Source organism: Vanacampus margaritifer, chromosome 15, assembly GCF_051991255.1.
Source record: "Vanacampus margaritifer isolate UIUO_Vmar chromosome 15, RoL_Vmar_1.0, whole genome shotgun sequence".
Lineage (NCBI taxonomy): Eukaryota > Metazoa > Chordata > Actinopteri > Syngnathiformes > Syngnathidae > Vanacampus > Vanacampus margaritifer.
Genome location: NC_135446.1, coordinates 5,728,185 through 5,755,176, shown reverse-complemented (window position 1 = coordinate 5,755,176; position 26,992 = coordinate 5,728,185). Strand labels below are relative to the sequence as shown.

Genomic DNA, 26,992 nt, shown 5'->3' with positions numbered 1-26,992 from the left:
CCTTGAATACATGTATAAATTATATGCTTAGTGTTCAAAGAAGGAAACTTGTATATTTTTTAAATTAAATAATTATAACTGTAATTTGACTAAAGCTGCCTCTGCCAAATCTATTATTGGGGTCGAAGGAACTGAGTGATGAAAGAAAAAGGGGGCCTTTAAAGCAGCACATACCGTCCACTTGTTGATTTTTTTCTTAACTTGTTAAAAATTAGTGACCACCCCACCACAAACCCCCGCCCCCGGCCCTATACTAACTGCCTACTAGCTGTATATGTCTAATATGTACGTATACCGTATAGTTTATACAGTACCGTATAGTTTATACAGTAGTCCGCTCGCGAGATGGGAGGAGCAAGATGGCCGCCCTGCAGTCAAATATTCAAATCAGTGATAAAGGTTCATAGATGCTATTTTGAGCTAGCATTTAGCTAGCAACAGGGTTATAATAGTTTGGGATTTTATATTAGAGCTGATTTTTATTTAGTTTTGACTTCTTTTTTTTATTCAGTTAGTTTTACTTCATTTTTGAAGTTGGCTTGCTAGTTTTATTAGTTTTAGTTTGGAGTATTTGTTGAGTTCAAGAATTGTACAATTCTCAAACAAATGTTTGAGCTTCTTTTGTATGAACGTGCAGCATTTAAAATGAACTCTAAAAGCTCATGTACAATTGACAAAGACAAAAACAAAGGATATTTTTGCTATATTTATAGTTAAAATTAGGTTTGTAAAACTAGGATGTAGTTTCAGTTAGTTTTGTTTTTTAAAATAATTTTCACTTCACAAAAATGTTTTGTTTTTTTCCCCGTTAGTTTTACAATAAGCTTGGCTAGCGGACTGAATGGCTAATCTATTTGGTTGTTTTTAAGGACACATGTAATTCTCTTTGTTTCATGTTTGACAGTAAATGACAATAAACATCTTTAAGCCTCTTGTTTGGAGAATTGTTATTTGACATTTATAATATAAATACTGTATATATATACAATATGATATTATTTTTTGCCATTCCTAAGTTTGCCTATTCGCAGGTAGTCCGTTATTTGCTGTTTTTTTGCTCAAGCAAGGTAAGGCAAAGTACTATTTGAGCCTCATCTGGTGGCATCTTCGTGTCACGGCAGTATGTTGAAGTGAGTTGAGGTGATTCATTTGCAAATAGTGCTTTGCTGATATTTTATGGCATCAATGGAATAATTAGGCCAGTTTACATGTCACATGTAGTACCAGTAGCTGTCATGTGACAAACACACTAATGTAGACATTGTTTATACTTCAGCCATGTCAATCCCACTTTACACAGATATTAGCCAGTCTACATTAGACACAGTAAAATTCAATAGCCGGCCACCCACCCACCCACAAAGTGGCCTCTTTCAGTGAAACCCAAATACGGTAATCGTCAAACAGTATGTGATGCGTTGAAGAGCAAAAAAAAAAAAAAAAAACACACACACAGGCATCTGAGAGACGGCATGAAGATGGGAGTTCCATGAAAAAGGCCTCGCTCGCCAGCCGGGAGAGGCATGAGATCATCGGCCCGTGCTACTCCGCACTATTATCCCTCTCTAAAGCCTCAAACTCCTCCTGTCCCTGCCTCCGATTATCCCCTCTTCCCAACCACACACACACACACACACACACACACGCACACACACACACACACACACACACACACACACACACACACACACACACACACACACACACAATGTCACACACTCATCCCACTGTTCTGTTTATTGATGACTCAAGCTTGCCGTTTTCTTTCCGGATACACAGTCAACGCTGGGCTGCTCCGGCACCTCGGGGCCCTAATGGACTGATTTGGACTGTTTACAGCTGTGCTCCTTTCTACAATGACTCACAAAGGAACAAAGGGGCCTCTGTGTGTGTATGTGTGTGTGTGAGAGAGGGAACTTCTCCGTTTTTTGTCAACAGGACCTACCCGAGTGCGCTGGACTATTTCTTCGAAAGCCCTCCACCCTTGATAAGCTCTTAGCTTTTATCCGGCTTCCTATTGCATGTCTTGAAATACACTGTGTGTATATTTTATTTTAGTGTATAGCAACGCTCAAACAAGCACAGTGCACAACTCTGAACAGTAATGTTAGCATTGATGCTAGCAACATGAGATGTCCTGGTTTGTTCGCCCTTCAGGGTTGCCATGGCAATTATGAATATATGCTGTTAAACAGTCAAGTCAGTTGCCCCATTTTGTTGTTCTAACAACAACAAAAATCTCAACCTGGAAGCTCCCAGTAAACACGAATAAAAACAGAAGCAACTTCAACTGTAATGCTAGCACAGACGCTATCGATAACACAATGAGGTGTCCTGGCTGGTCCACAAATGTTCTGGAATACTTAAATAGGTGCTCCAGACACGCTACGGCAGAAACTGAGAAATTTTAAGACGTTGTGAGATTTATTCTCTGAGAGGTTAGGTTTAGATAAAAGAGCTTGAGGGTAGAAAGCAAAAAATAAATAAAAAAACACATATAGAACAAAGGTTAATGTTTCCATTGTTTAAGTTACAGAAAGAAGGAGGAAAGATTTTCAACATTAAATTGGGTTAAGCTAATCATTCCCATTTGAGGTTTGCTCTGTAATGTCAATTAAGCAATTAAAAGGCTAATTTGGATAATAAGCAGTTCAAAATTAGCACCTATAGAGTTAATTTACGTATTATGCATAAAGAGGATTACACCCCTCCCTCCCCCTATATTCTCTTTCACCCTTGAACCTTTCACCCAGTCCCCTGGCGTTCCTCCTGTCAGTTGTGCGTCTTTCCATGCATACCTGAATGTATGAGGGCCTCCTTAGTGTGTTTGACATCAAATTTCCACTCGACGTGGTTCTAAAAGGCCAGTTTGTTTAGTGCAAAGCCCGGACGCGAGCCCCACTCACCGATTAACTCGCCTGGGGAACAACACCCTGTTGGAATGTCTGGAATTCTCCACAACAAGGATTAGCTCATCCCTGTCTGTTGTCTCTGGCTTGTGTGTTTGTCATTCTGTCCCCCCGCGATGGACGGACACACACACGAGAGACACACCAGAAATGCACAAAAGCTTGACCTGAAGGCCTGAGATACCAGGACGGCGCCAAAGAACACTACATTATTACACTGGCCCGCAAAAACAGCCCATCCATGCTGTTACCTGGCTTTTTTTCCTTTATTCTTCTTCTGAGTGGATCATTTTTGGGATCTGAGGAGCCGTTTCACCCATCATCAACATCAGAGACCCGAGAGTAGCGCACATTCAAAAATAGACCTTTCAAGAATAAGAAGCCTCTTTATAACTGTACATTATAGTCAGAAACTAAGTGCAATAGATACAATGTACACTAATGCACCACATAAAGATGATTATTGGACGTAGAGATGCACCTTTTCATGGCCCAAAGAGAAGCAGCGTACCCTTATAAGTACAAATGTCCACTTTAAGTATGCAAATAAAGAGACCTCTACATGACCTCTACATGTTAATAATAAATAATGATAACATAATAAAAAATCTGTTTCAAAACCGCTCTCATCATTGGAATTGCTCCACTTGGTCACCATGTTGTGGCAACTCAAAGCAATAGTTGGTCAACATCGCTCTCTTGTGGACAATGTAATATAGCACCAACTATAAAACGTCATTATTTAAAACTAATAATAATAATAAATAAATATAATAAAATAAAATAAAAATGTTATTTCCAGACATCGTCTTTCAAGATGAGATTGATTGGGGGGCGGGGGCGTGTGTATTAAAAAAAGAAACAATTTACAAATCTTTGTCATCTTAAAAAACAATGGTTTCATCTAAAGTTATTATTATTATAAATACAATTTTAGTATTAATGCAATTATATTATTGTTAGAGTAGGGAGGATTACTTTGAAAAGGTATTCCAATAAAGTTACTAATTAACTGTTAACTGTTTTTTTTTTCTGTAATTGTAAAGGAACCCATTGACATTTTCTGTATCCTAATTACATAATGTTATTAAATGTACATTACTCCCCAAGCCTGATTATTGTAAATATATATTAGAAATTCTGATTACAAGGTGACAAGACAAACATAAATAAATAAATAAATATTTTTATTATTATTGCAATATGTTTGAACTACAAAATATCATTGGGAATTTATTTGTGTAAATTACCCTACTAGAGTAGATCTTCTTATTTGTTTCCACGGAACGCTGAATAACAAATTCAATAACTTTATCATAATTTCACAGATAAGTTCACTTATATACTAATAACCCATATTATTGTTTTTTGCTTTGTCATCTTGAATATGAAGAGTATCCACCTGACTCATCAAAGTGGACTATGGCCTGCGTGTGACGTACTGCGAGATGGTGGGAATCCCACATGATAAAATGTCAGTTTTATTTCCCCCTCAATGCAAACTGACAGAAACTATAACTGGCATTTCATAAGGAAGTGTCATACAGTACATACACTGTTTGAGGAAGCTCTTTTGACATTTAATGCTTGTTACAAAAGAGTACATAGTTTTTATTGTTTGAGTCACTGGATGCTTGCGGCGTGTTTTCAGAGAGCATCTGGCAAGCAAAAGTTTCAAAGTAGCAAGATCTTCCTGGTTGATCATGTGCAGGCCTTGTGTTAGGTTTACAATTGATGTAAAAAGTCTACACACCCCTGTTCAGAGGCACTTTGATGGCGGCAGGTGTGTGCCATTTCCCAAGTTTCACTGGATGTGCACACTTATGCTACCACATCTCTGTTGTTTATTTTTAATTCCCTTCCTGAATATATATATATATATATATATATATATATATATATATATATATATATATATATATATATATATATATATATGTATATTTATCTATTTTTATTTTGAGTTGTACAGGTCACATTAATGGTGTGAAAAAAATGTAAATGATTAATCATGGTCTTTTTTTTTTACATCACAAAAATGTGGCATTTGCCAAACTTCTTTTTTTTGATTATGTCATAAAAAGTCATTGAATCAAAGATTTCAATCATAGAAAAGTTTAGCAATAAATATTGCAAAAACTCCGGACTTGTGGTATTTCCATTTATTTCAGTGGCAAAAGATGATTTGAAGCAAATTGAACTCCAAATGAGAAGTGCTGTGAAGCCATTTGGATACGAAACACACACAAAAACATACACTGGGACATTCAGAAACATGCAGACTTTGAACGGGAAGAGCCAACTCATGCTAAAAAAAAAAATCATCAATAAAAACAAGTGAAGACACGCACACACATTGAAAAACAACCTGTGACTAAGCAGATGCTCACAACAGACTTGACACTAACTCAGTGGCCCCAAATATGAGCTTGCGAGTGCTGATGGGACATTTTAAAGAGGTCTGAGTTCATTTGGAGTGTTCACTTGTCAGCAATTAGAACAACCAAAACAAGTGCAAGGAAATTTCACTTTATTATTGTTCATCTGCAAAAAAAGAGTCATAAACAAGAGTGGAATTTGCCATAAAAGAAAAGTTAAGTGATAGGAACAAGATGATGTTGAAGTGGAAGACTTGATTTACTTGTTGGCTTTTCCACTGCACTAAATCTTTGTGTCCTTTCTCTTCTGATAAACTAAAAGAGGAAAACAGAAGATGAAATTCACGGACTGATGAGAAGATAAGGTTCGCCTCCCCGCTCTGCACTTTACCTGTGATCATAACAAGAAACGCCAAGATGACGCCGACGACGACTGTGGCAAGGAAAAGACAGAGCGGGACGGATTTCCAAGGGGCTTGCGTGGCGAGAAGAGGCAACGCATGACCTACAAAAAAAAGTGATGAAACCTATTTTACTCAAATTGTGTGATTCAATGTAATACTGGTAGTTTTCATGCGATGTAACTGGCCCAAAGAGACCACAAAAGACCCAAAAGGCACAATTTGATGTTAGCAGAATAGAGACTGAAATATTTCAACTAATGGAAAAACCTGACAAAAATCCCCACCATTGGGAAGCATTAAAAAACAAAAAGTAATTGAAGGTTAAAAACACATAATGAAAAAATTATGCTAGTTTTTGGGGTGCTGCAAAATCCTTACTGGGTGGTCCGGTGAAACAGCGAAGGATTGTGGCGGCGTACTTCACATCGATCCTCCTCACCTATGCGAGCACAAACATGCTTTAAAATCTCTTCTTGACCAACTGATGAACATTAAGAATGATAAAAACTCACATGAAGACAAGCGTGAACGTCTGTCAAATTCAAGCCAATGGATGAGTGTGCCCCCTGATGGAGACATCACAGTTGCCATGGTTTCTTGTAGTTACAATGTAAAGATGCCGACGTCAATACGTACCACATGCACAGTTGTGTGGGTCCCCGTAGCGCCACAGGCAGCAGAGTCTTGGGATGGCGTACAAACATCAACGTAGAAAGTGGCGTTGACCTGCGACGTCAGCTTCAGCTCTTGTTGTGCCAAGGTCACATCCCATACTTCAAATAACAATAAAATATTGAAAATTATTTGTCAGGACTCATTAGTCTGGCACATTATTATGCACATGAGTTGCATTATTCACTCCCATATAGTGCACTGAAAAATATAGTTAGAAAGAATTAGAATTTCCTTGACATGCTACCAAAAGCTACGGAGCCCCTCTGGTGCCAGGGTATGAATTATTTTTTATTTTTGCTTATCTGTACCCACAGTTTAGTTTGGAGTGTCTCACCTGTTTCACACTCAATACTACTCCAGTTTTCAAATAAATTAAACTTGTATCAATATATTCGAGTGTTCTTCTTTGTTTCTTATTGACGTGCTAAACCGTGGGTAGATTAGCAAACTGTGGGTAGAGATTGCTAAACTGTGGGAACAGATTAGTAAACTGTGGGTACAGATTAGTAAACTGCGGGGACAGATTAGAAAATTGAGGGAACAGATTAGAACATTGTGGGAACAGATTACTAAACTGTGGGAACAGATTGCTAAACTGTAGAAACAGGATACTAAACTGTGGGTAGAGATTGTTAAACCGTGGGAACACATTGCTAAACTGTGGGAACAGATTGCTAAACTGTGGGTACAAATTACTAAACTGTGGGTACAGATGACTAAACTGTGGGTACAGATTGCTAAACTGTGGGAACAGGATACTAAACTGTGGGTAGGGATTGCTAAACTGTGGGAACAGATGGCTAAACTGTGGGTACAGATTAGTAAAATGTGGGAACAGATTGCTAAACTGTGGGTACAGATTACTAAACTGTGGGTACAGATTGCTAAACGATTAGCAATTTTTTTTTTTTTCATACCCTGGCACCAGAGGGGCTCCGTACTATGGACAAAGCTCATCAACTCACTTTGACATAGTTTCTTAACATCAAGATGCCACAAGATGGCGCCAAAGCAATAAGTAGTTTCCAAAAAACATAAGGAAAAAATACGAAATCCATGGCAACAACTAGTCTAGTTTACCATTAAACAGAGTTTTATATCGTATATTTGTTTTAAGGGAATTTTCCCCAACACCTACTAAATAGCAAGACATTTTATTATTGTGAAAAACTCATACCTTGGAATCTGCTGACAAAAGGACACCTGATCCAAGACTGGTTGCTCACAGTGAACTAAAAATAAATAAATAAATAGGGTATTTTTTAACATTTAGATAATATTTGAAAATCTTTTTTTTAAAGTATTTTTGATTTTATTTTTAAATAGGATTTATATTATATTTGCATTGACTAAGTTCATGTTAAAAATGTACCCAAAACTAAAATAAAGAGTGGTTACCTTCATGCACAGCTGAGGGTGAGGATCCACTTTTGCGAATGCAATCTGAAAAGCAACATTTTATATTGTTTGTGAGTTGTACCAAACATTCCGTGCAGAAAGTGCTCCGGCCGCTAAGGCATTTTGGACTTTGTGCGTCAGTACATTACGTTTTGTTTGTCCCAAGTGATTTACGGAGAAATTCCCCCGTAAGAGTGTTTACAACTTGAATTCCAGCGAGTTAGATTAGAACACGCGTTCAAGTGCGTGAGCAGGATTTTGCAATAGTACACATTTGATTCCCAACTACTGTCACTTGGTTACATATCCGACTTCCAGCTCTTATTATTCATAACTCCTCGTTGTTATAATCGATGCAGTCATTTACTGGACTCATCTTTACCTTACAATATATAAATTCATTGCAAGTAATTATTAATGTAACTGATATTCATGTTTTTTTTTTCATGTCATACAAAAAAAGGTAAGACCAAATGGACAACTCAATGCAAAATCAATACCGAATTGATTAACCAGTAATCACTTTGTGATGATCACAACACATTCCTGCATATATTGAAAAACTTTCAAAAACCCTTTATACCTCTTCTTAAATTGAATTATATTTGTACACTGTTTCAATGCCCCCATTTAAACTATTGCATAGTTTGACTCCACAGTTACAAACACAGAAACTCGTATGATCCTCATTTCGAAATTTAATTCTCTCCTTAATTTTGAATATTTGCAGGAAATACATTGTTTTCTTCTTTATATTCTCAGGGTTTGTTTTTTTTTACAGGCATTTTGTAAACCCGTTCTCATCCATTAATGATTTTTTTATTTATTTTTTTTAATTTTTATCATGTAATACTCTAATAATATTCTTTAGAAAGTCATCATATGCACTGTTAATGTTGCTGTCATTGTACTTTATACGATGTCCCAGTTCTGTGCCATCAGATCATTTTAAAATAAGTTTATTGATTTCTCTGTTCTCACGCATGTGTATTCTTTTTGGGGGGTAAATTGAGTCGTCGTTTATAATTATTGTAATTATTGTGATGTACTTTGAAAAGCGGCAACAGATACTATAGTTAACTTATTGTGTTGTTTGAGTGTTATTTGTAACATTTCTAGATGCAAGTTTGTATTCATGAATACAAACTTGACCATCCAGTCACTGTATAATTCAATACTATATCCATGTGTTCAATAGATATAGGTAATGATTGCATTTTTCTTGATGGATATGTACCACAAAACATTTACTTACATTTCTGTGTACAAAGATTACAACTCCCCCTCCAATCTGTGCCAGTAACTTTTAGTGACAGGCAGAACAATTCAATTCTCTTCCACTAGATGCCACCTGTTACCATTCATACAATAATTTTTTTTTTTGTTCAACTCAACTGGCCCAGATTTCACACTGAGTCAGTAAATTAAAATGAGATCGTCATTATTTTTTTTCCCCATCTTCAGCCCTGCTGGAATTGATAACAATCGAAACTGACGGCGCGTATAAAAAAATGAACAGTCATCCTGGCAACATCATGACTCAGCTTGATAAAACATGTCACAACAGTGTCATAAATTCCTGAGTCATCACCAACTTACAATGAATGAATGAACGAATGTGAATGTGTTGATGACTCAGCACGTTTCTGTTACCTTTCCTCTGCTGATATTTGGCCGGGCTCGCTCCAGATCAAAGCAGCCGCCTTTCTCCCCCCTCTGGCATAGCGCCACCTGTGCCGAGAGCGGACAGGCGGCTTCCCACCAAAGCGTCTCCTTCAGCAGGTCGAAATGGATCCCGTGCCACATCTCCTCCATGCCTGCATGGACATATGATAAGCAAGCTCAAGGTGTGTTGGAGTCGTGTTCCGCAATTAACCACGAGTCGCATATTTTTATGTGCAATTTATCTACTTGTCTGTCAAGGAAATGTGCGGTTGATATTATTGTAAGACCAGTTTGAACATTAACACTAGGGCTAAATTTAGGGTGTGTGTGTGTGGGGGGGGGGGGTGTACTAAGATGATTTAGATGCATTTCACATTAAAAACTGCACCTAAACAAATGTTGGAAAACTAACAGTTCTAAAAGGTGAAATGAAAATGTATTGGAGTCAATTAGTGGAGCTCAGAATTCAAAGTAAAAATGGTGAAACAACATTTAGCTGTTATGCTGCACACAAATGAAATAAACTGCCAACAGAAGTCAGCCCCAGTTGTAAATGTTTTGAAAATGCAGCTTTTTTCCCAAATGATTAGGGTCTTTCAAAGTATTTTTCAAAATTGTATTTCTTTACTTCGCTATTAAATGTCAAACTCTTTTGTTTGTGAATGTTTTTAAATATTTACTTGGTTACCTTTGTGTATGAAATGTGATGCATAAATAAGACGTCTTGCCTTGGTTTAAAAAAACAAAAAACTGAACTACGGCTGTGTACTTGAGAAAAACAGTGATTTTCTGACTCGTTTTGTTCTTTTTTGTGTGTAATTATTTTAAATGTTTTTTTCTATTTATACAGATTTTTTCCCTGATTTTTTTGTCATTAAAATATATATTCTGAAAACAGAAAAAAAAATCTGAAAAACAGGAAAAATATTCAGAAAAACAGAAGTAAAGTGCTCAGAAAAAGAAAAACATATATATTTTTTAAAAAACAGGGAGGGAATTAGTCAGAAAAAAGGCAAAAAAGATTATTCCGAAAAACAAGGAAATAATTTAAATAAAAAAAACGTGAAAAAAAATATTCACACAAAAACATTTTCAAAAAAATCAGAAAAACAGGAGGTTTAAAAAACAAGTACCATACTTGTTACATTACTGCCAACTAGTATTTACCACTCACAGCACTTATCAATACTGTACAGTATTGTCTATGAGCTGCCAATCACATTCTTGATATGATTAAAAAATGTGTTTAACGCATCTCTTTACGTATTTTTATCTGGCCTCTGTATAATGAATGGCCGACTGCGGGTGGGTCTGGAATGTACGCTTGAGTAAATGTCAATGAAAGTGACTCACTGTCTCTGAAAGGGCAGACTTGCACCCTGGGGGCGTCAATCACCGTGGACCAGCCCTGTGGAGGATTGGAAACGTATCAATGAGCATGAGGTGACTCCTACATGGAAACTATTGGCTGGTGGGTTTACCTCGATGCACAGGCATGGCAAAGGTCTGGAGAAAGAGAGAACAACACTCTTTTTGGGTTCGTCCTTCTTGATCTGGATGGGCAACAAAAGATTATGATTTCTAATGGGCAAATGGGAACTGTCTATAACGTCTATATGTTATCATCCCATGTTGTGTATATTCCCGATTGTTGTCCAGAGCCTTACTAGAGCGTTAGCGCCCGTGCTGGTGCAGATGAAATCCTTGTGGCACAGTCGCACTTGGTAGTCTTGACCGTGCAGCGTGTCGCTCACGCTGACACGCACCTCCTTTCTGTCCAGGTTGACCTCAGGCCATATCCTACCAGCTTGCCAGACATTGTTAGTGTCGAGCGGGGGTGACAAAAGGCACGGATGACATTTTTAGGTGTACTCACTGATGCATTCAGGTACGTTTCTTCTCAGATCCTTCCATGAGCAGTCTGGTGTGAGACAGATCAAAGCATGATCACGGAGGACGCATGTAATTCAGTGGACATGAATCATAACAGGATTCACAGAAACTTGCGTAATAAGCTGCGCAAAACAAGAGCATCGACGGCTTCCTGCTCGTCACATTGGTGTAAGTTCTGCATTGGATGCATACAGGAGTACCTGGAGCTACATAGGTCCCACTCCGAGTTATGCCACAGTAGCTCGGGAGCGTCGTCACGGTTACTCTCACTTGCTGCCGCGGATGAACGTCAACACAGTCGCTCTCCAACTCCACCTAGAAGGACATAATGCCATGATGAGAGGGGAAAGCCCCTTCCAGTTATTTGAGAACAGTGATTCTTTGATTTTCTCTGTTTTACTTTTCAATGTTGTTAGTTGTTGTAAATGCTTTTCAGTATTAGTTGCCTTATTTATTAAATGTGCTAACTAAATAACTATTTGTTTGTATTGGATTTTGAGTAGATTGATAGGGGTGTCAAAATTAGTTCCTTAAATTCCTTAAATACACTCTCTCTTTTTTTTTTACGTGCAATTAATAACCGCTTCTTACTTAGAAAGCCTGTACGGGGGGGATTTCCAGTCGCAACGCAGCAGACACGTTCACGTGAAAATTTAGCCGTAATAAATGTAATAATAACGCATATATTTGTGAAGACTGGGGTCAAGTTGTATTTTACAATTTTAAAAATGTGCAGAATTTCACAAGTTACTTCATGGTAAAGATTAGAAATCTCTTAATATGAAAAGAATAATGAACTGAGCTGTCACCAACGTCTTGCAAATTCAATTATGCCATCTAGTGGTAGAAAAATGACCTCAACACAAATCAATAACACACTTGTTTATTTACAGTACAGTACATCTTTTTAATTTTAACTCAATTTTATGAATTATTATGAAATTACTGTTACTAAAATATGCAGCCATATTGCTATTAGTTTCATATTCCCCCCCCCCCCAATTTTATGTTAAAAAGAGTATGAAAACTTAAGAAAAAAAGATTTTACTGTACATTTTATTGTACATTTAGGGCAGATAGAAAATTTGTGATTAATCATTAGTTAACTATTGAAGTCATATGATTAATTACAATTAAAAATGTTAATTGCCTGACAACCCAAAATTTTTAACTTATGGTTAGGTTAATTATTTTAACCCAGAATATTGGATGGAAGATTGGATTTGAGGATGGCTGACGAGCTCAAGCTTGTTTTTTCTGTACTGAATTTCAATCCATTTAATGTAAATCTATTAAAGAATTAACGTGTGTATCCACTTTTTGTAACATTTGGATTTGTTTGTGTGCTGCAACATTTGATTGGGTCCGAACGATTGGACATGTACCTGCATCCCCTCTATTTTCCGCCTGGACGCCCTGGAGATGCTAATGATTCGGCACTTCGGCAGCATTCCCGGCGTCTCGGAACAAACAGACACGCCATGGATGGACTCTGACGATTGAAAGCATTCATGCGTGTCATTGAAAAGCTGCACAATTGTACACAGCCGATTCAGATCCGAGACATCATTGACAGTAAAAGCACTGTGACGCACTGGTAAGGTGTACAGCGGTCTTGATCCGAAGCTGCAGGGAGCATTTCTGCCTCCCCTCACACATCATGGCGGTGGAAAAGCTGAGGTTGCGGAAAACTGAGGTGGCGTCGAGCCAGCCGGCAGGCTTCTGGCACGGAAGAGGAACAAAATCTGGAACAAAGAAGGTCATTTTTAACAAGGTAGAAAAGGTTACTTCCTCCATCATTACATGTGCAGTTCCTGTTTAATGAGACAAGTTTTGTAGTAACACTACTTAAAAGCACTTAGGAGAGTGTGTGCGTGTGTGTCTGCACTCACAAACTGGCTTGCTTTTGCATTGAAGGCCCTGCAAGAAGAAGAGTTCACGATTAGTCAAACTTAAAAATGAAAGGAAATTACAGAACATAATAGAATAACTTAATGTCCATAGGAAATAATTCAATATATTATACAGCAATGATTTAATTCACTTTATTTTTTGTTATGTGGGACGTTTTTTATTACTATCATGATAATCAAATAAGGTGGGTGTACATTGGTGGTCCTCTGAAAATGGTGCTGATTTCAAACACGGATTTTAAAAGGCCAAAACAAGTTTCATTGCTCAAGAAATAAAGAAGCACACACGCAAAGTCCATTCATGACTTGTCTGTTTAGTCCGTTCACTGATTTAACATAAAACTGAGCAAAAACATCACATCTTTATATTTGAGTATAAAATAAATCTAGCCTGAATTGAATGAAGAGGATGCTTTTATTTTTATTTTTTTACCTGAGAACACTTGGTGCCGCATGTCTCTATCCTTTCAGCCTCCATGTGTTGTCCAGCAGCTCCATAGAGTCCAAAACCCGAGTGGCACATCAGCAAGGCAGCCCACAGGATCATCGTCTCCACAACGACAAATTCTTCTTCTTTGGACTTGTTTTTACGCGGCTCCCGCTCTTATTTGTGTAACGTGGGATGCTGACGTCATCCACTGGTGATGTGATGGCCCACGGACTTGGTGGTAAACGTCTTTATTGTGGGGGTGGAGCTTGAAGGATGACTTGTGCATCTGTTTCTGGAAAGCAAAATAACAGGTATTCTTTTTTTAGCAACAAATAGGGAAGTGTGATCATGTGTATGTACAACAAAACACAACAATCTAAAGTGTGTTTCTTACAACTCCCACTGTTCAGCAAAAATGTCTCAAAAATGTATTCAAATGTGGCAAAATACACCATTTATTAGATGATACTGATCCCCACTAAAACTCATTATACATATTGATATTGCACATAATACAACTTTCTGGACTTAATGTAAAGGAAGTTCACCCAAAAAATATTTTACTTCAGTTAGCCTACACAATAAGGATTAAACCATGGACATGTAAAAATTTCATGTACCGGATGCTGTGCTGACACTTACATAGGAATACAGCACAACAAAAGGAAATACTTCAACAAAACATGGACAGCAGTTCAAATCAGTGCATGCACATTTCTGGGTATGACAGGGTGTGATTTATTTTTATTTTTTACCCTGGAGCTTTTTACTGCTCTTGATTTATCACAGATTATCAATACTTGGCATCATTTCCTTCACCTGATAACTGACAGGAGGTGACGTGTAAATGGCGCCCTCTGTCAGGATGCGAGGTGTATTACAGAATTCCGTTCCAATTACATCATCACAGTAAACCTCACGTCAGGTCTTGGTAAATACATGTTTTTTCCATTATGAAATGACAACTATGACTGAGAAACCGCCTAATTTTTCAAGGTATTTTTGTGGGCAATATTTCAATTTCCAGTATTGAGAGGCATGTTAAATGTTATATTTTATATTTAAGAATTGGGTGCTAACTGCAGAGTTTGCTTAGATTGCCAGTCAAAGTGTTTCCACTGCATAACGCACTCGGATGTCGGTTGCATCTCTATGCAGCATCTACGAGAAGGATTTATCCTCAACCTGCTGTCAGCTGCTGTAAAGTGCTCATCCTCTGCACGCTGCAAAAAATGCCACACAAAACAAGCTGCTTTGGCTTTGTGTGTGTCGCTAAAAGAAAACGAACGCAGCATGGAATTTTAAATCATTAAATGTTGTCTGTTTTGAAAGTTAGCTGCACATAAAATAAATCATAATATCCCATTATTAATGTTATTACATATATTATATATAAGGTATGTTATGTTGTTCCTGCACAAAATTATCTGAAATCAGGGTAGGAAAAATGAAGGATGGAAGGCTGAATGGAAGGAAGGGGTGGAAAGATGGATAGTGGTAGGATGTTAGAAGGAAGGAGCAAGTGAAGGAAGTAGGATATGAGGATGGTAAAGCGAAGGCAAGGCAAGGCAAGGTTATTTGTATAACACATTTCATACATAAGGCAACTCAATGTGCTTTACACAAGGAAAGGCAACACCTACAGTATAAGCATCAACAAACAGTAGTTAACATTCAAAGCAAAAAAAAAGAGAAAACAAAAGTTGTCTACAAAATTTACTAAAATAACATAGATTGGCAATGTTAAAACATTAGTCTGCAAACTTTAAAAACATTTAGCGTGAGGTAGTTATTTAAAAATAATAATAAAAATGAAAAGGGAAAAAACATGATTTAAAACTGTTTGAAATACCTTAATCAAAGGTATGTGTGTGTGTGTGTGTGTGTGGGTTTGTATTTTCAACCTGGAGTTAAATCAAAGGAAGGAAGGAAGGACATGAAAATAAAGTTGAAATTAACGGGAAAATGTAATTAGGAAGGAGTGGAAGACGGAATGAATGAAGGAAATTAAAATTCACACTCACAGCCAATTTTAAAACATAAACATTGAACCCTAATTTGAAACGTTAACCAAGTTATTTCAAACCCAAATAACAGAGTTTGAAATCCAACCAACGACTTGAAGACCTACGCGAGAATAAACCGTCAAGCTACATCTCCTTTTGGTCCACAATGTATACTGTAGTTGTGATGCATTTTTAATGAAATAGCAATTACACGTACGCGTGTACGTGTATTGACAAATGACGTAAATGAAAGCAGAAGGAGGGTGCATTTCTTACAGCGTGGGTTTACGGAGGCGTCACGTGACCCGCTAATTCCGCGTTCCCGACGCCCGGGATGTCGTCCACGGCTCTCCATGGAGGTGCGCCCGGCTTTGCCTAAGCCATCCTAGCCGCTATTCATCTCCGCGTGCTCCGGTAAGAGCCGCCCTCGCACGCCTTGCCATCGATGCGGCATTGACCGACGTAGCGACCGCGCGGCCTCTCGTCCTCCCTCCAGTCGAGCCCTGTCGTCGAGCAGCACGGCCGAGCTGGGGGGCAATCCGGGGAAAGGGAGCCGCGGCGCCGCACACCGGCCGCCGGATACCCCGCCGCGACGCACCACCAACATGCTCACCCGGGTCAAGTCCGCCGTGGCCGGCTTCATGGGTGGATTCATGGCCGGCGGCGGCTCCGGCGGAGGTGGCAGCCCCGGCTCGGACTTGCCGCTCAAATTCCCCTATATGAGGCCGGAGTTCCTCGGACTGTCCCCGGATGAAATCGAGTGCTCCGCAGACCACATCGCCCGGCCCATCCTCATCCTGAAGGAGACCAGGAGATTACCGTGGGCCACCGGATACGCTGAGTAAGTCCCCGCCGCGCCTCCCAAAGGGGTCTTTTTAGGTTTGGGGGTGCATGCTCGCAACAATCATCTCGATGGAGCGCATGCGCAGACCTTTACGGGGCTCTGAATTGCACCTGTTGTGCGCTCCTATGCGTAACCCTTGCACGTCATTGGCGTGCATGTTGCATTAAAACTGGCCAAGTGCCTTGGAAATAAAACGAAAAACAGTCGGTCACAATTTTCTATTTACTTCCGAAATCACAAGGAACAATCCCCCCCCCCCCCCCTCCGAAGTACAGGCTTACACTGTTTGTCACACGTCATTATTTTGTCTCATATGAGCAAGAGTTGATTCTCCACGCATTTTACGCTTAATTAAACTACTGGCACATCAAACATATTTCTCATAGTTGTGAGAAGCATCAAAAGAATTGCTTATCATAATATTCTTTTTACTATTAATGTTAAGTTGGTCAAGAGGTCAAATGTTTGTGAATAATGTATTCCTTAACAGAAAGATAGCAGCAGTCATTTCATTGTTTGTAAAAAATAAAATAAAAATAAATAAATAAATAAAACAAACGCACTAAATTAAACACTCGTTTATTGATTAGTCATGGCTTTGCTGCTGGGTCAAAACCAACCCAAATTTCATCAAACAATTGGATCGACCCGCTAACCTGGGTTGTTTTGTACAATGCAACCCTCTTTTGTACAGAAAAAAACTAAACCTTGGGTTGTTTTATGCAAAACCACCCAGAGTTAAGTAAACTTGACTCAAGTTATTGGTCTAGTTATATTTTTGACCCGCTTTTTTAAGTGGTATTATCAGGGTTAGTTAGTTAAGGGGACACATTATTTCAGTTCTACTTTACCAAGTTTAACTAACATTTTTGCAAAAAGGAGCGAAAACAAATTAATAAGCAAAAATAATTGAAAATATGAGCACATTAAGTAAAAATTAAGGACCTATTGTATTCTGTTCCAAGGCCACGTCTGCTGATCCGGCACGTGTCAGGCAGATATTTGTGACACTTAGGACTTAGGCCATCCATGGCCCGGGTCTCAGGGCTCCGGGGGCCGGGCAGGCAGGTGGGGGTGTAGCGCCTGGCGAGCCTGCCGTGCCCCGTTCTGCTGCGTTGGGCTGGGGGCGCGGGCCGTGTTGAGCTGGGGGGCGCTCCTGGCTCCTGGGTTTGCTCTCCGGCCGGCCCGGGGGTTGTGCCTTGGCGCTGCCGTTGCCTGGGGGGCCCTGGGGGGTTGTGCTTGCTCTGTCCTGGCCGGGGTTGACGGCTCCCCTCTTTGGTGGAGGTTTTCATGCATGCCAGATCCACCACACCAGCATCTATCGAAACTCAAACACAATCTGCTTCTTCCTCTGGTCGTTGAATCGGTGGAAGCTGATGTCTGTGGATCTCACTCTGCTTCATCTATCCTTCCTTCCTTTCCTCAGTCTCTCCTTTGGTCACTTGAGGTCTCCCTAATTTGTTGGAATTTAGATGTTTCTGGGGTTGGTGAAAGACTCTGGTTGGTAACCCGGTGGGTAGTAGGTGATGTCTGGTCGGTGCTGGATTTCACTTTATTTTCTTTGAACCTTCTTCGGGTTTCCTGACAACCTCATGACTCGAGCTGGATTCTGAAGTATTCGGTTTAGGTGAACGGTATGGGATTTTTAATACGTTTTAGGTGAATTAATGAGTACACACTCACACGCACATGCACATACTCACGCACATACAAAATAAAAAAAAGAGAGAGAGAGCACTGATGATGACATGTCGAATCGGTAAAATTTACGAATGAACAATATTGAGCTCTCTCTCAAAAAAAAGGAGAAAATTAGGTCTTAATGCCAAATGGGAAGAAAAGCAAAAGTGTTTCTTTGTGAGGAAATCCGTTTCCAGAGAAATGAATTGAATGCCGTCAACCAAAAATGCGTGTAATGGATCAGTTCAGGTTTGACAGTAATCACGATTGAGGCTTGGAATTGAAACAATGTGTTGACATTATATAATCGCGCATATACTGTCACAATCAGCCCCATGCATCTGTGAGTCAGTGATGCTGCAGAGCACTAAACAACCCACAGTCGGGGCTCTAAAAATAGTCATGCTAATTTCTCTCACACACCCTCCAGAGATGTCTGATAGGCAACGGGGCTCACTTTGATGTCACATTTTTCCTCTTTTTTCAACTTCATCCGCTGGATAGAAATAACCCAGCATTGGTTCGGTCCCATAAGTTGGCAATTTCACCCAATTTGGGTTTCTTTTGACCCAGCAGTTTGAAGAGCGCATAATATAAACGTGTTGAAAGTTTACAACCCGAGCAGGCATCTGATAAGTTTGTCACAGCAACCTTCCGAATGCATCCCGTCTTCCTCCAGAGTGATAAATGCTGGAAAGAGCGCTCTGAACGAGGACCAGGCGTGCTGCGAGGTGGTGGTGGTGAGAAGGCGGCCCATGAGCTACTGCCCCCCAATGACGCCCAGCAAGACCCCCACGGCCAAGAGACGCAACTCCCTGCCCAACGGCGAAGGCCCCGGACTGCGCTTGGAACACAACAAGCTTGGCGAGGTATGGCCATGCATGTATGCACGCATTACTGCAGCATGTTTTTTTTATTTCTTTTTCAATTTTTTATTCACTTATTTCAGTACATAATTGGTTAGTTGATTTACTGTATGTTTTTGGTACCATTAAATTAGATTGCATTTATTTAATAAAATATTTGGTTAATTAATCCATCCATCCATTTTCTTAACCGCTTGTCCTCACAATGGTCACGGGGGGCGGGCGCTGGAGCCTATCCCAGGTGGCTTCGGGCAGTAGGCGGGGTATATCCTGAACTGGTTGCCAGCCAATCGCAGGGCACACAGAGACGAACAACCATCCACACTCACAATCACACCTATGGACAATTTGGAGTGTACAATTAGCCTGCCATGCATGTCTTTGGAATGTGGGAGAAAACCGGAGTACCTTGAGAAAACCCACGCAAGCACGGGGAGAACATGCAAACCCAGGAAGGCCGAAGCCCGGACTCGATCTCACGTCCTCTGGACTGGGAGGCGGACGTGCTAACCAGGCATCCACCGTGCTGCAAAGCATTGTACTGAGAATTGAGCCCTGAGGGACACCATAACATATATTAGTTATATATTAGTTTAGAGTCTTAACAGTTTAACAAGAACAGAATTAAAAAAAAGGTAACAAATAAGATTCAAATAGAAATTTACACCCTTTTGCTTTGTGAACAATTTTCTATGCTTGAGATCCGTAGCAACTGAGTTACAGTATATTGTCTTTGAAAGGCAGAATTTTTTCGTACTATACTGATGGACACCATTTTGCAATTCCAGGACAACGAGGGGCTAGTGTTCCACTACTGGGCCCTGTTTGACGGCCATGCCGGTTCTGGCGCCGCGGTGGTGGCCTCCCGCCTGCTCCAGCACCACATCGCCTGTCAGCTGCAGGCTGTCATAGAGATTCTGCACAACCTGGCCTCCCTGCCGCCCACCATCTTGGGCGAGGAGCCCGACGGCAACCCCTACCTGCAGGGCAACACGCCGGGCACCCACCAGCGCTCCCTGACGAGGGCGGCGTCGCTGCGGGGTGCGGCCGGGGCTCCGGCCTCACCCAGCAGCACACCGCCACCCCCGCGCTTCTTCACCGAGAAGAAGATCCAGCATGAGAGCTTGGTGATCGGAGCGGTGGAGAACGCCTTCAAAGAGATGGTAAGCCCTCCCCACAGGGCTCCGTTAACTCACTGCGCGGTTTTACGTCAACATTAACTGACATTGACGTCAAAGATCCATTCAAATTGGGCAACTAATTCATTATCTATTTCATCAGCTAGTTTCATTATTGATTAGTCAACAGGTAATTAAAAGTATTAAATTTGCTGACAACTATTTTATATATTTTATATATTTTGATAGTAAATAGACAAATATTTCCGAAAATTTACAGCTATTTTGTAGTGATTGACAATTATTTTTGATGAATTAATCACCAACTAATTGATTATCAAATTAATAGACAAAGTATGTTTATAATAATTGACAACTATTTTTGTAAATTAGTCAACAAATAATTTATTATCAAATTAATCAACAAGTATTCTGATAATAATAATAATGGATTGGGTTTATACAGCGCTTTTCTAGACACTCAAAGACACTTTACAGATGAATGGAGACATTATTCATGCACTCACACATTCACGCTGTGGTGGCGGTAAGCTACTTAAGTAGCCACAGCTGCCCTGGGGCAGGCTGACGGAAGCGTGGCTGCCAGTGTGCGCCTACGGCCCCGCCGACCACCACCAAACATTCGCACCTTCCATACACCAGTGTGAGTAGCACTGGAGGCAATGTGTGTGAAGTGCCTTGCCCAAGGACACGACGACACATGACTTCAGAAGCGCGGGGATCGAACAGCCGACCTTCTGGTTACTGAACGACCTTCTCTAAACCCTGAGCCACGGCCGCCACAATAATGATAAATGATAATAAGTTGACGATTTTGATAAATTAATCAACAACTAATTGATTACCAAATGAATCAAGTATTTTGATAGTAAATTGAAAACTATTTTGATAATAAATGAATTGACAAGTATTTTGATAAATTAATCAACTGTTCTTATAATAAATGAATTGACAGCTATTTTGATAAATTAATCAACATTTGATTACCAAATTAATCAACAAGTATTTTGATAGCAAATTAAAAACAATTTGGATAACATTGACAAGTATTTTGATCAATTAATCAACTAATTGCGCAACACCAATTTAGATAATAAATTGACAACTATTTTGATACATTAAGCACAAAGTGAAGAGGTTCAACTCTTCCATATTTATGTCCCTCGGACATACTTAAATTTTAATCCCCTCTAATATCAATCGTAGTTAAAATATCCACTGTCTTTGTATGTGCAGGATGCACAGATCGAGAGGGAGAAGCAGGGCTACAACATCTCAGGAGGATGCACAGCTCTCATAGTGGTCTACATGCTGGGGAAGCTATATGTTGGCAATGCAGGCGACAGCAGGTCTGTGGGTATGATGATCGCATTTTGCATTTCAACGTTTCCACCTAACGTTTGTATTTTGGGTTGCTTTGACAGGGCCATCATTATCAGGAATAATGACATTGTTCCAATGTCGACAGAATTTACGCCAGAATCAGAACGACAGAGGCTACAGTTTCTGGTACAGAGCAGTTTTGTATTTTTTTATTGATTTATTTTTAATGAAGAAATAGGAGTTTGTCTTGTAATAGCAAAAACAAACATTAGAAACTGTGTTAATATTATCAGTGATCAATTTGTTCTAATTATTGAGTTGCTTCAACTAGAAAAAACAACAACCTTAGTTTGCCAAGTAAAATATCACATAACCTTAATCAGAATTCAAAGACATAATTAATTTGTTGCTTGAATAAGGAATGAAACTTATTTTAATGTATTGTTATTGTCTGAAAGTGCCATGTCAAATTGTGTTGTAGTGACTTGGACTAGGAATAATATGTATGTATTTTTTTTGTCTGAAATTGATATTTGGAATATAATGTTTTTTTTTATGTAAAAATAAACATAACACTGTAATTACTTAGAGGAGCTTGAAATTATTTTCATTGAGGGATTCAATTTGTTTTCAGTCATGGTTTAAGCTTGCTTGTTATCGTCATATTAACTTTGACTTTGCTGGCATATTACATTTTTGCAAATGATAAACCAACTGGCCAACTTGCGCGTCCGCAGGGTTTCATGCAGCCTCACCTGCTGGGGAACGAGTTCACGCACCTGGAGTTCCCGCGGAGGGTCCAGCGGAAGGAGGTGGGCAAAAGGATGCTCTACAGGGACTTCACCATGAACGGATGGTAGGCGACGACGTCATCACTTCTGCACACGAGCCAATGTGCCACAGTCAATGGTGACAAATGTTCAAGCCATGTGTAAAGTTGCAAGAAAACGGATGTAAACTACTTGGAATGACCTGGATTGCTGCATAAATTAATCATTTACTGTGATCAGAAATTTAGTTAACAGACAAACAGTCTGCTTAAAGTAATGCCACACAAGCACACAGTATATAAAAAAATATGGCAACTGCAGTTCAATCAGTGTGACGACGAGATTAGAGATGTTGGTTAAAGAAATGGGGGTGGGGGAGTAACTGTTTTCACGCTGTATTACAAATTTTATTTATTAACTTTTTCTTCATAGCATTGACTTTTTTTTCTTGTAGTATTCAACTTTTTTGTTCCAATAGTAAAATGTTCTTTCGTAAATTAAAAATTTGCTCACATACCACCTTTTTATTTTAATATTGCAACTTTTCACCTAATTACATATTTTTTTATATTGCAACTTTTTACGTAATATTACAACTTTTTTGTTGTAATAGTTCCAACAACTTGTTTCTCATGACATTCCGTTTTTCTCATATAACTGCAACTTGTTACGTGAAAAAACTTTTTAGGAATATGGTGATTGGTGACCTTTCCACGTAACTTCCTTTTTCGTGTGTAATATTGTGAATTTGAATTTTTTCTCATATATTTTTTCTCTCGTAATATTGCAAATTGCATTATTGCACGGAAAAGTTCAATTTTCTCCAATTTCAAAAATGTTTTTCTTGTAACATTGTGACTCCTTTTTTTGTGGTATTCAAACCCACAAATTTGCTACTTTTTTCCTAGTAATACATAATACAGCTTTTTTGCTAATAATATTGCACAAGTAATTTTACATTTTACTTGTAATATCATTAAGTTTTTCACATTTCCCCTTATAATTTTTGAAATGTTGCAACGTTTTCCCGATTTGATTTTTCTTATAACATTCCAAATTTACCATTTTTTTTCATGTATCATCAGTTTTTGTTGCAGTAGTCAAACTTTCTTGTTAATTTGCAACTTTTTCCTCTCGTAATATTATGACTTTTTCACATAATGTGATAATGTGACTATTTAATACAAGATTTGAGTTTTTTTTAAACTTGCCTATTTATTTATTTTTTTAATTCATGACAAACTTATGTGACAATCCGGATAATAAAATGAAATGTCATCACATACTTTCTTGCAACTGTACAGTATGTCCTGTAATACTCACATCTTTGCTCGTCTTTACAACAGGGCCTACAAGACCATTGAGGACGAAGATCTGAAATTTCCGCTAATATACGGCGAAGGGAAAAAGGTCAGGATAACCCCGGACTCCAGACTTAAAACTTGAAGTTCAGACTGAAGGAACGATGGTTGGTTTTTGGTTTTCCAGGCTCGAGTGTTGGCGACCATCGGCGTGACGCGCGGCCTCGGCGACCACGATCTCAAAGTTCACGACTCCAACATCTACATCAAGCCCTTCCTGTCCTGCCTTCCCGAGGTGGGCGCTGTTGGGAAAAATTTGCAATTTGATTGAGAGTTGCGGCAAAATAAAAGAGGACTACGTTGTTTGGCTCACACAGGTGAAGGTGTACAACCTGACGCAGTACGAACACGGCGCAGATGACGTCCTGGTGATGGGCACCGACGGTCTCTGGGACGTCCTGTCCAACCAGGAAGTCGCCGAGGCAGTCTCCACCTTCCTCGCCAACTGTGATCCAGATGACCTTCACAGGTTGGGTCTTTTTTTTTCTTTTTCTACGCACCACTTTTTGGCACCCTGCTGCCAGTGTATCGAACTGATGGAGCTTGACCATGGGTGGGCAAAGTATGGCAATTAATTTAGTTTTGTTCCTCAAACTGGTTAATTAAAATGCATATTATTTATTTAGTCATTATTCATTAATGTACAGTATGTACTGTACCTCTTTATTTTTTACTTATTTTATCAGTTTGGTATTTTCATGCCGAAAGTAAATAAGTATTTTTTTTCCTATTGAATATTAGTTGATTCATTGTACACACGTACACACACAATAATTAATAAATAATTAGAAAATAATGAAGTTATCACTATTATATATTACTACATAATCACATTTCAACTTTTGGCCCATCTGTGTTAAAAAAAACACGCACACAATTATATACACACCCAAGTTTTTATTGTTTTAAGCAGTTCGGATAATGGATGGATGGATGAATCAAATGAAAATTCTTATTTTATCATCAAAATAAAATGTTACATAGATGTGTTACATTTTTTTTTACCCTCTGATTTAGCCACTTAAAAATAAAATGAAGATTTGTTAATGATTTTATATATTTTATTAAACAATGACATGTAAATTATATATACATTATATATAATTAAATTAATTTGTCAATAAGATTATTTAACATGCTGTGAAAATATAATTTAATAAGATTTTTGCAGTATGTATACACACATACTGTATACATACATGTAAAAAAAAAAAAAAAATCGTAATTAGAAAATAACCTGAGCCCGTTGTCAGTATTAAAATCTCATTTTCTGACTTCCTCTGATGGTTAGGTATACAATGGCAGCGCAAGATTTGGTGATGCGAGCGCGCGGCGTGCTAAGGGATCGAGGCTGGAGGATCACCAACGAGCGCTTGGGCTCCGGAGATGACATCTCTGTCTTCATCATACCGCTGATGTACGGCAACCGTCAGCCCTGAGCGGCAAACGGTGACCTTTCAAAAAAAGTTTACCCCCTGAATCATTTTTGCACGTTTCAGTTCGGAGAGATCAGCCAAAACAAACATATACACACACACACACATCGTGGTGCAAACAGGAGCTCATTGTCCTGTTAGAGCCACACAACTGGGCTACAGTGACTCCTTATTGCCTCTTGATGAAGTAAGCGGCATTATGACCCAAGAGACTGCAGCTACACAATGTGGACTAAAGTTCTGGGACACATTTAATAGGCTAAGTCAAGTCAGGTGTCCCTATTGAGTCCATGTAGTCTAGCTTTTTAGGTGCTCACAAAATAACCATAGAATAGAACCTAAGGCTTTTTTCTGCCACAATGTAGCTTTTTCAAGGATCTACTTTCTGAATGACAGCATCCAGGTCTCAGCAGATTTCAAGTAAAAGTCATGCTTTAAAAAAATTAATAAAAAATTAAATCACGCGTCATTGCATCACTTGCATTGATGCACATTGATTGAAAAATGTATTCCTATAAATCGATAGTGGTTATAAGCAGTTTCCTGAAAATTAATATAATGATAGATGTTGAGTTGGTTGACTGCACTACTTAAAATGACTTCATTGCACTTTAATTCGACCAGCGTCGCCTAAAAAGTACATAAAGAGAAAACGAAAATAATGTCTCTCTTTTGTTTTGTGCATGCATCATTGTTGGGATCAAATGTTTCCACTGCATAGACGGAATTTGCATTCCTGTAACTCGTATCGCTAAATTGAGTGTCACTGTTTAGTTTTATTTGTGGTTGCGGCATTCATTTCCAATTGTTTATTTACTGTCTTGATCCCGAAATGAAGGATAAAGGTCAGCATGAGTACTGTAGGGGGAAAAAGCAAGTGAATCTAAAAGATGTGCAGAGGGAATAATGAGGAGGCCATTGCCATGTTCAGCCTCATTTTTTTTTGTTACAACCTATATGCTACCTGCATTTTTCCTCCTGTACATTCCATTAGAAATGTATTTCAATAGAATTCATATTGTTGTGGGTCATTGAAACGATTTATTGAAAGCCTGTTATTGTATCCTTTGATGTGAAACATATCGCGTCAGAGCTTGTGTTGAATGTTCATCCTCGCTTGACTTGTCATTCAGCCTTCATTTCTGTCCATTAGATGAATGTAATTGCTTCTTTTTTTTCTCATCCCATCGTGCCACCCAACTTCTGCACATCAACTCAGGTTCAATGTTGGGTCAAAGTAGTTGATACAGAGTGTGTACATCCTCAAGGTTGGTGTATTATTGTAACGGCAGATGTAAATACAGGATGGCTGTGTCCATTCTGTTTGCTTCCCTCTCTGAAGTTGCTGTACTTGTAATATGAAATAGCTGTGCTTTTTTTTGTTATTGTACTTATAGCAAAAACAGCCACGAGTTGGGATTTTAGTGGCCTCGTGACTTTCCTGCTTTGTGAATGTCGACTGTACCTTTTGTATAAGGTTCTTCCAGAAGTCCGAAAAAAAAACATTATTTTAATGTTTACTTAATTGTGCAACACTACTGTTGCGAGGGGTAGGATGAATAAAAAAATAATTAAGAAAAAGGATAATTACATGTGAGTCTAATGTAAATTCTTTGTTGTGCAGGTTAACACAAAAACAATGTCTTAAATGCCACAATTGGGACAGAATAAGTCCGACATTTGGGCCAAACTGTGAAAAAGCAGCACAGGTCTGAATGACAGTGTTGCATCCCATTTTGGTTCAAGTGAAATAGGTTTCAATTGAAAGACATGTTGCATTATACACTCAAAAATGTTGGCTTGTTTTCTTAACCTGCTTGCTTGCGTCGCTGGGGATTTTGAGAAGCTGGGTTACTTTTACCCAAGGTGTGCGTCATTAATTTGACCCTGCTAATTTGGTTG

The 26,992-nt window shown here is 38.9% G+C and overlaps 2 protein-coding genes across 3 annotated transcripts; one reads left to right on the top strand and one right to left on the bottom strand.

Annotated features, from left to right (window-relative positions):
* Positions 1 to 5,056: 5,056 nt before the first annotated feature.
* il17rel (interleukin 17 receptor E-like) lies at positions 5,057 to 16,096 on the bottom strand. 2 transcript variants are annotated; one of them, XM_077543523.1, is made up of 18 exons: positions 15,948 to 16,096; positions 13,669 to 13,957; positions 13,215 to 13,242; positions 12,918 to 13,067; positions 12,708 to 12,814; positions 11,523 to 11,637; positions 11,306 to 11,350; positions 11,097 to 11,236; positions 10,911 to 10,982; positions 10,783 to 10,837; positions 9,418 to 9,581; positions 7,765 to 7,809; positions 7,544 to 7,598; positions 6,328 to 6,464; positions 6,204 to 6,257; positions 6,070 to 6,130; positions 5,679 to 5,792; positions 5,057 to 5,602 (listed from the first exon to the last, which is right to left on the bottom strand). In XM_077543523.1, the coding sequence occupies exons 2-18, from the start codon at positions 13,780 to 13,782 to the stop codon at positions 5,571 to 5,573; spliced, it is 1,488 nt and encodes a 495-aa protein (XP_077399649.1). In that variant the 5' UTR covers positions 13,783 to 13,957; positions 15,948 to 16,096; the 3' UTR covers positions 5,057 to 5,570. The 2 variants fall into 2 exon arrangements, with proteins under 2 accessions (XP_077399649.1, XP_077399651.1); XM_077543525.1 differs by lacking the exon at positions 5,057 to 5,602 and having other exon boundaries at positions 5,652 to 5,958.
* LOC144034622 (protein phosphatase 1H-like) lies at positions 15,959 to 26,677 on the top strand. The gene is made up of 11 exons (XM_077543522.1): positions 15,959 to 16,085; positions 16,168 to 16,512; positions 18,875 to 19,064; positions 19,850 to 20,224; positions 21,437 to 21,549; positions 21,625 to 21,709; positions 22,261 to 22,379; positions 23,640 to 23,703; positions 23,782 to 23,889; positions 23,972 to 24,123; positions 24,946 to 26,677. Exons 2-11 carry the CDS (start codon positions 16,277 to 16,279, stop codon positions 25,091 to 25,093), a joined length of 1,590 nt encoding a protein of 529 aa, XP_077399648.1. The 5' UTR covers positions 15,959 to 16,085; positions 16,168 to 16,276; the 3' UTR covers positions 25,094 to 26,677.
* The last annotated feature ends 315 nt before the right edge of the window (positions 26,678 to 26,992 follow it).

Bases quoted from the DNA above. Each gene is read 5' to 3' on its own strand.
- LOC144034622 (XM_077543522.1), top strand. From the start codon at position 16,277: ATGCTCACCCGGGTCAAGTCCGCCGTGGCCGGCTTCATGGGTGGATTC. The intron at 16,513-18,874 runs GTAAGTCCCCGC...GTCTTCCTCCAG, and splicing joins TGGGCCACCGGATACGCTGA to AGTGATAAATGCTGGAAAGA. The intron at 23,704-23,781 runs GTCAGGATAACC...TTGGTTTTCCAG, and splicing joins TATACGGCGAAGGGAAAAAG to GCTCGAGTGTTGGCGACCAT.
- il17rel (XM_077543523.1), bottom strand. From the start codon at position 13,782: ATGATCCTGTGGGCTGCCTTGCTGATGTGCCACTCGGGTTTTGGACTC. The intron at 7,599-7,764 runs GTAACCACTCTT...ATTTATTTTTAG, and splicing joins ACCCTCAGCTGTGCATGAAG to TTCACTGTGAGCAACCAGTC. The intron at 6,465-7,543 runs GTATGAGTTTTT...TGTTATTTGAAG, and splicing joins TTTTGTCAGCAGATTCCAAG to TATGGGATGTGACCTTGGCA.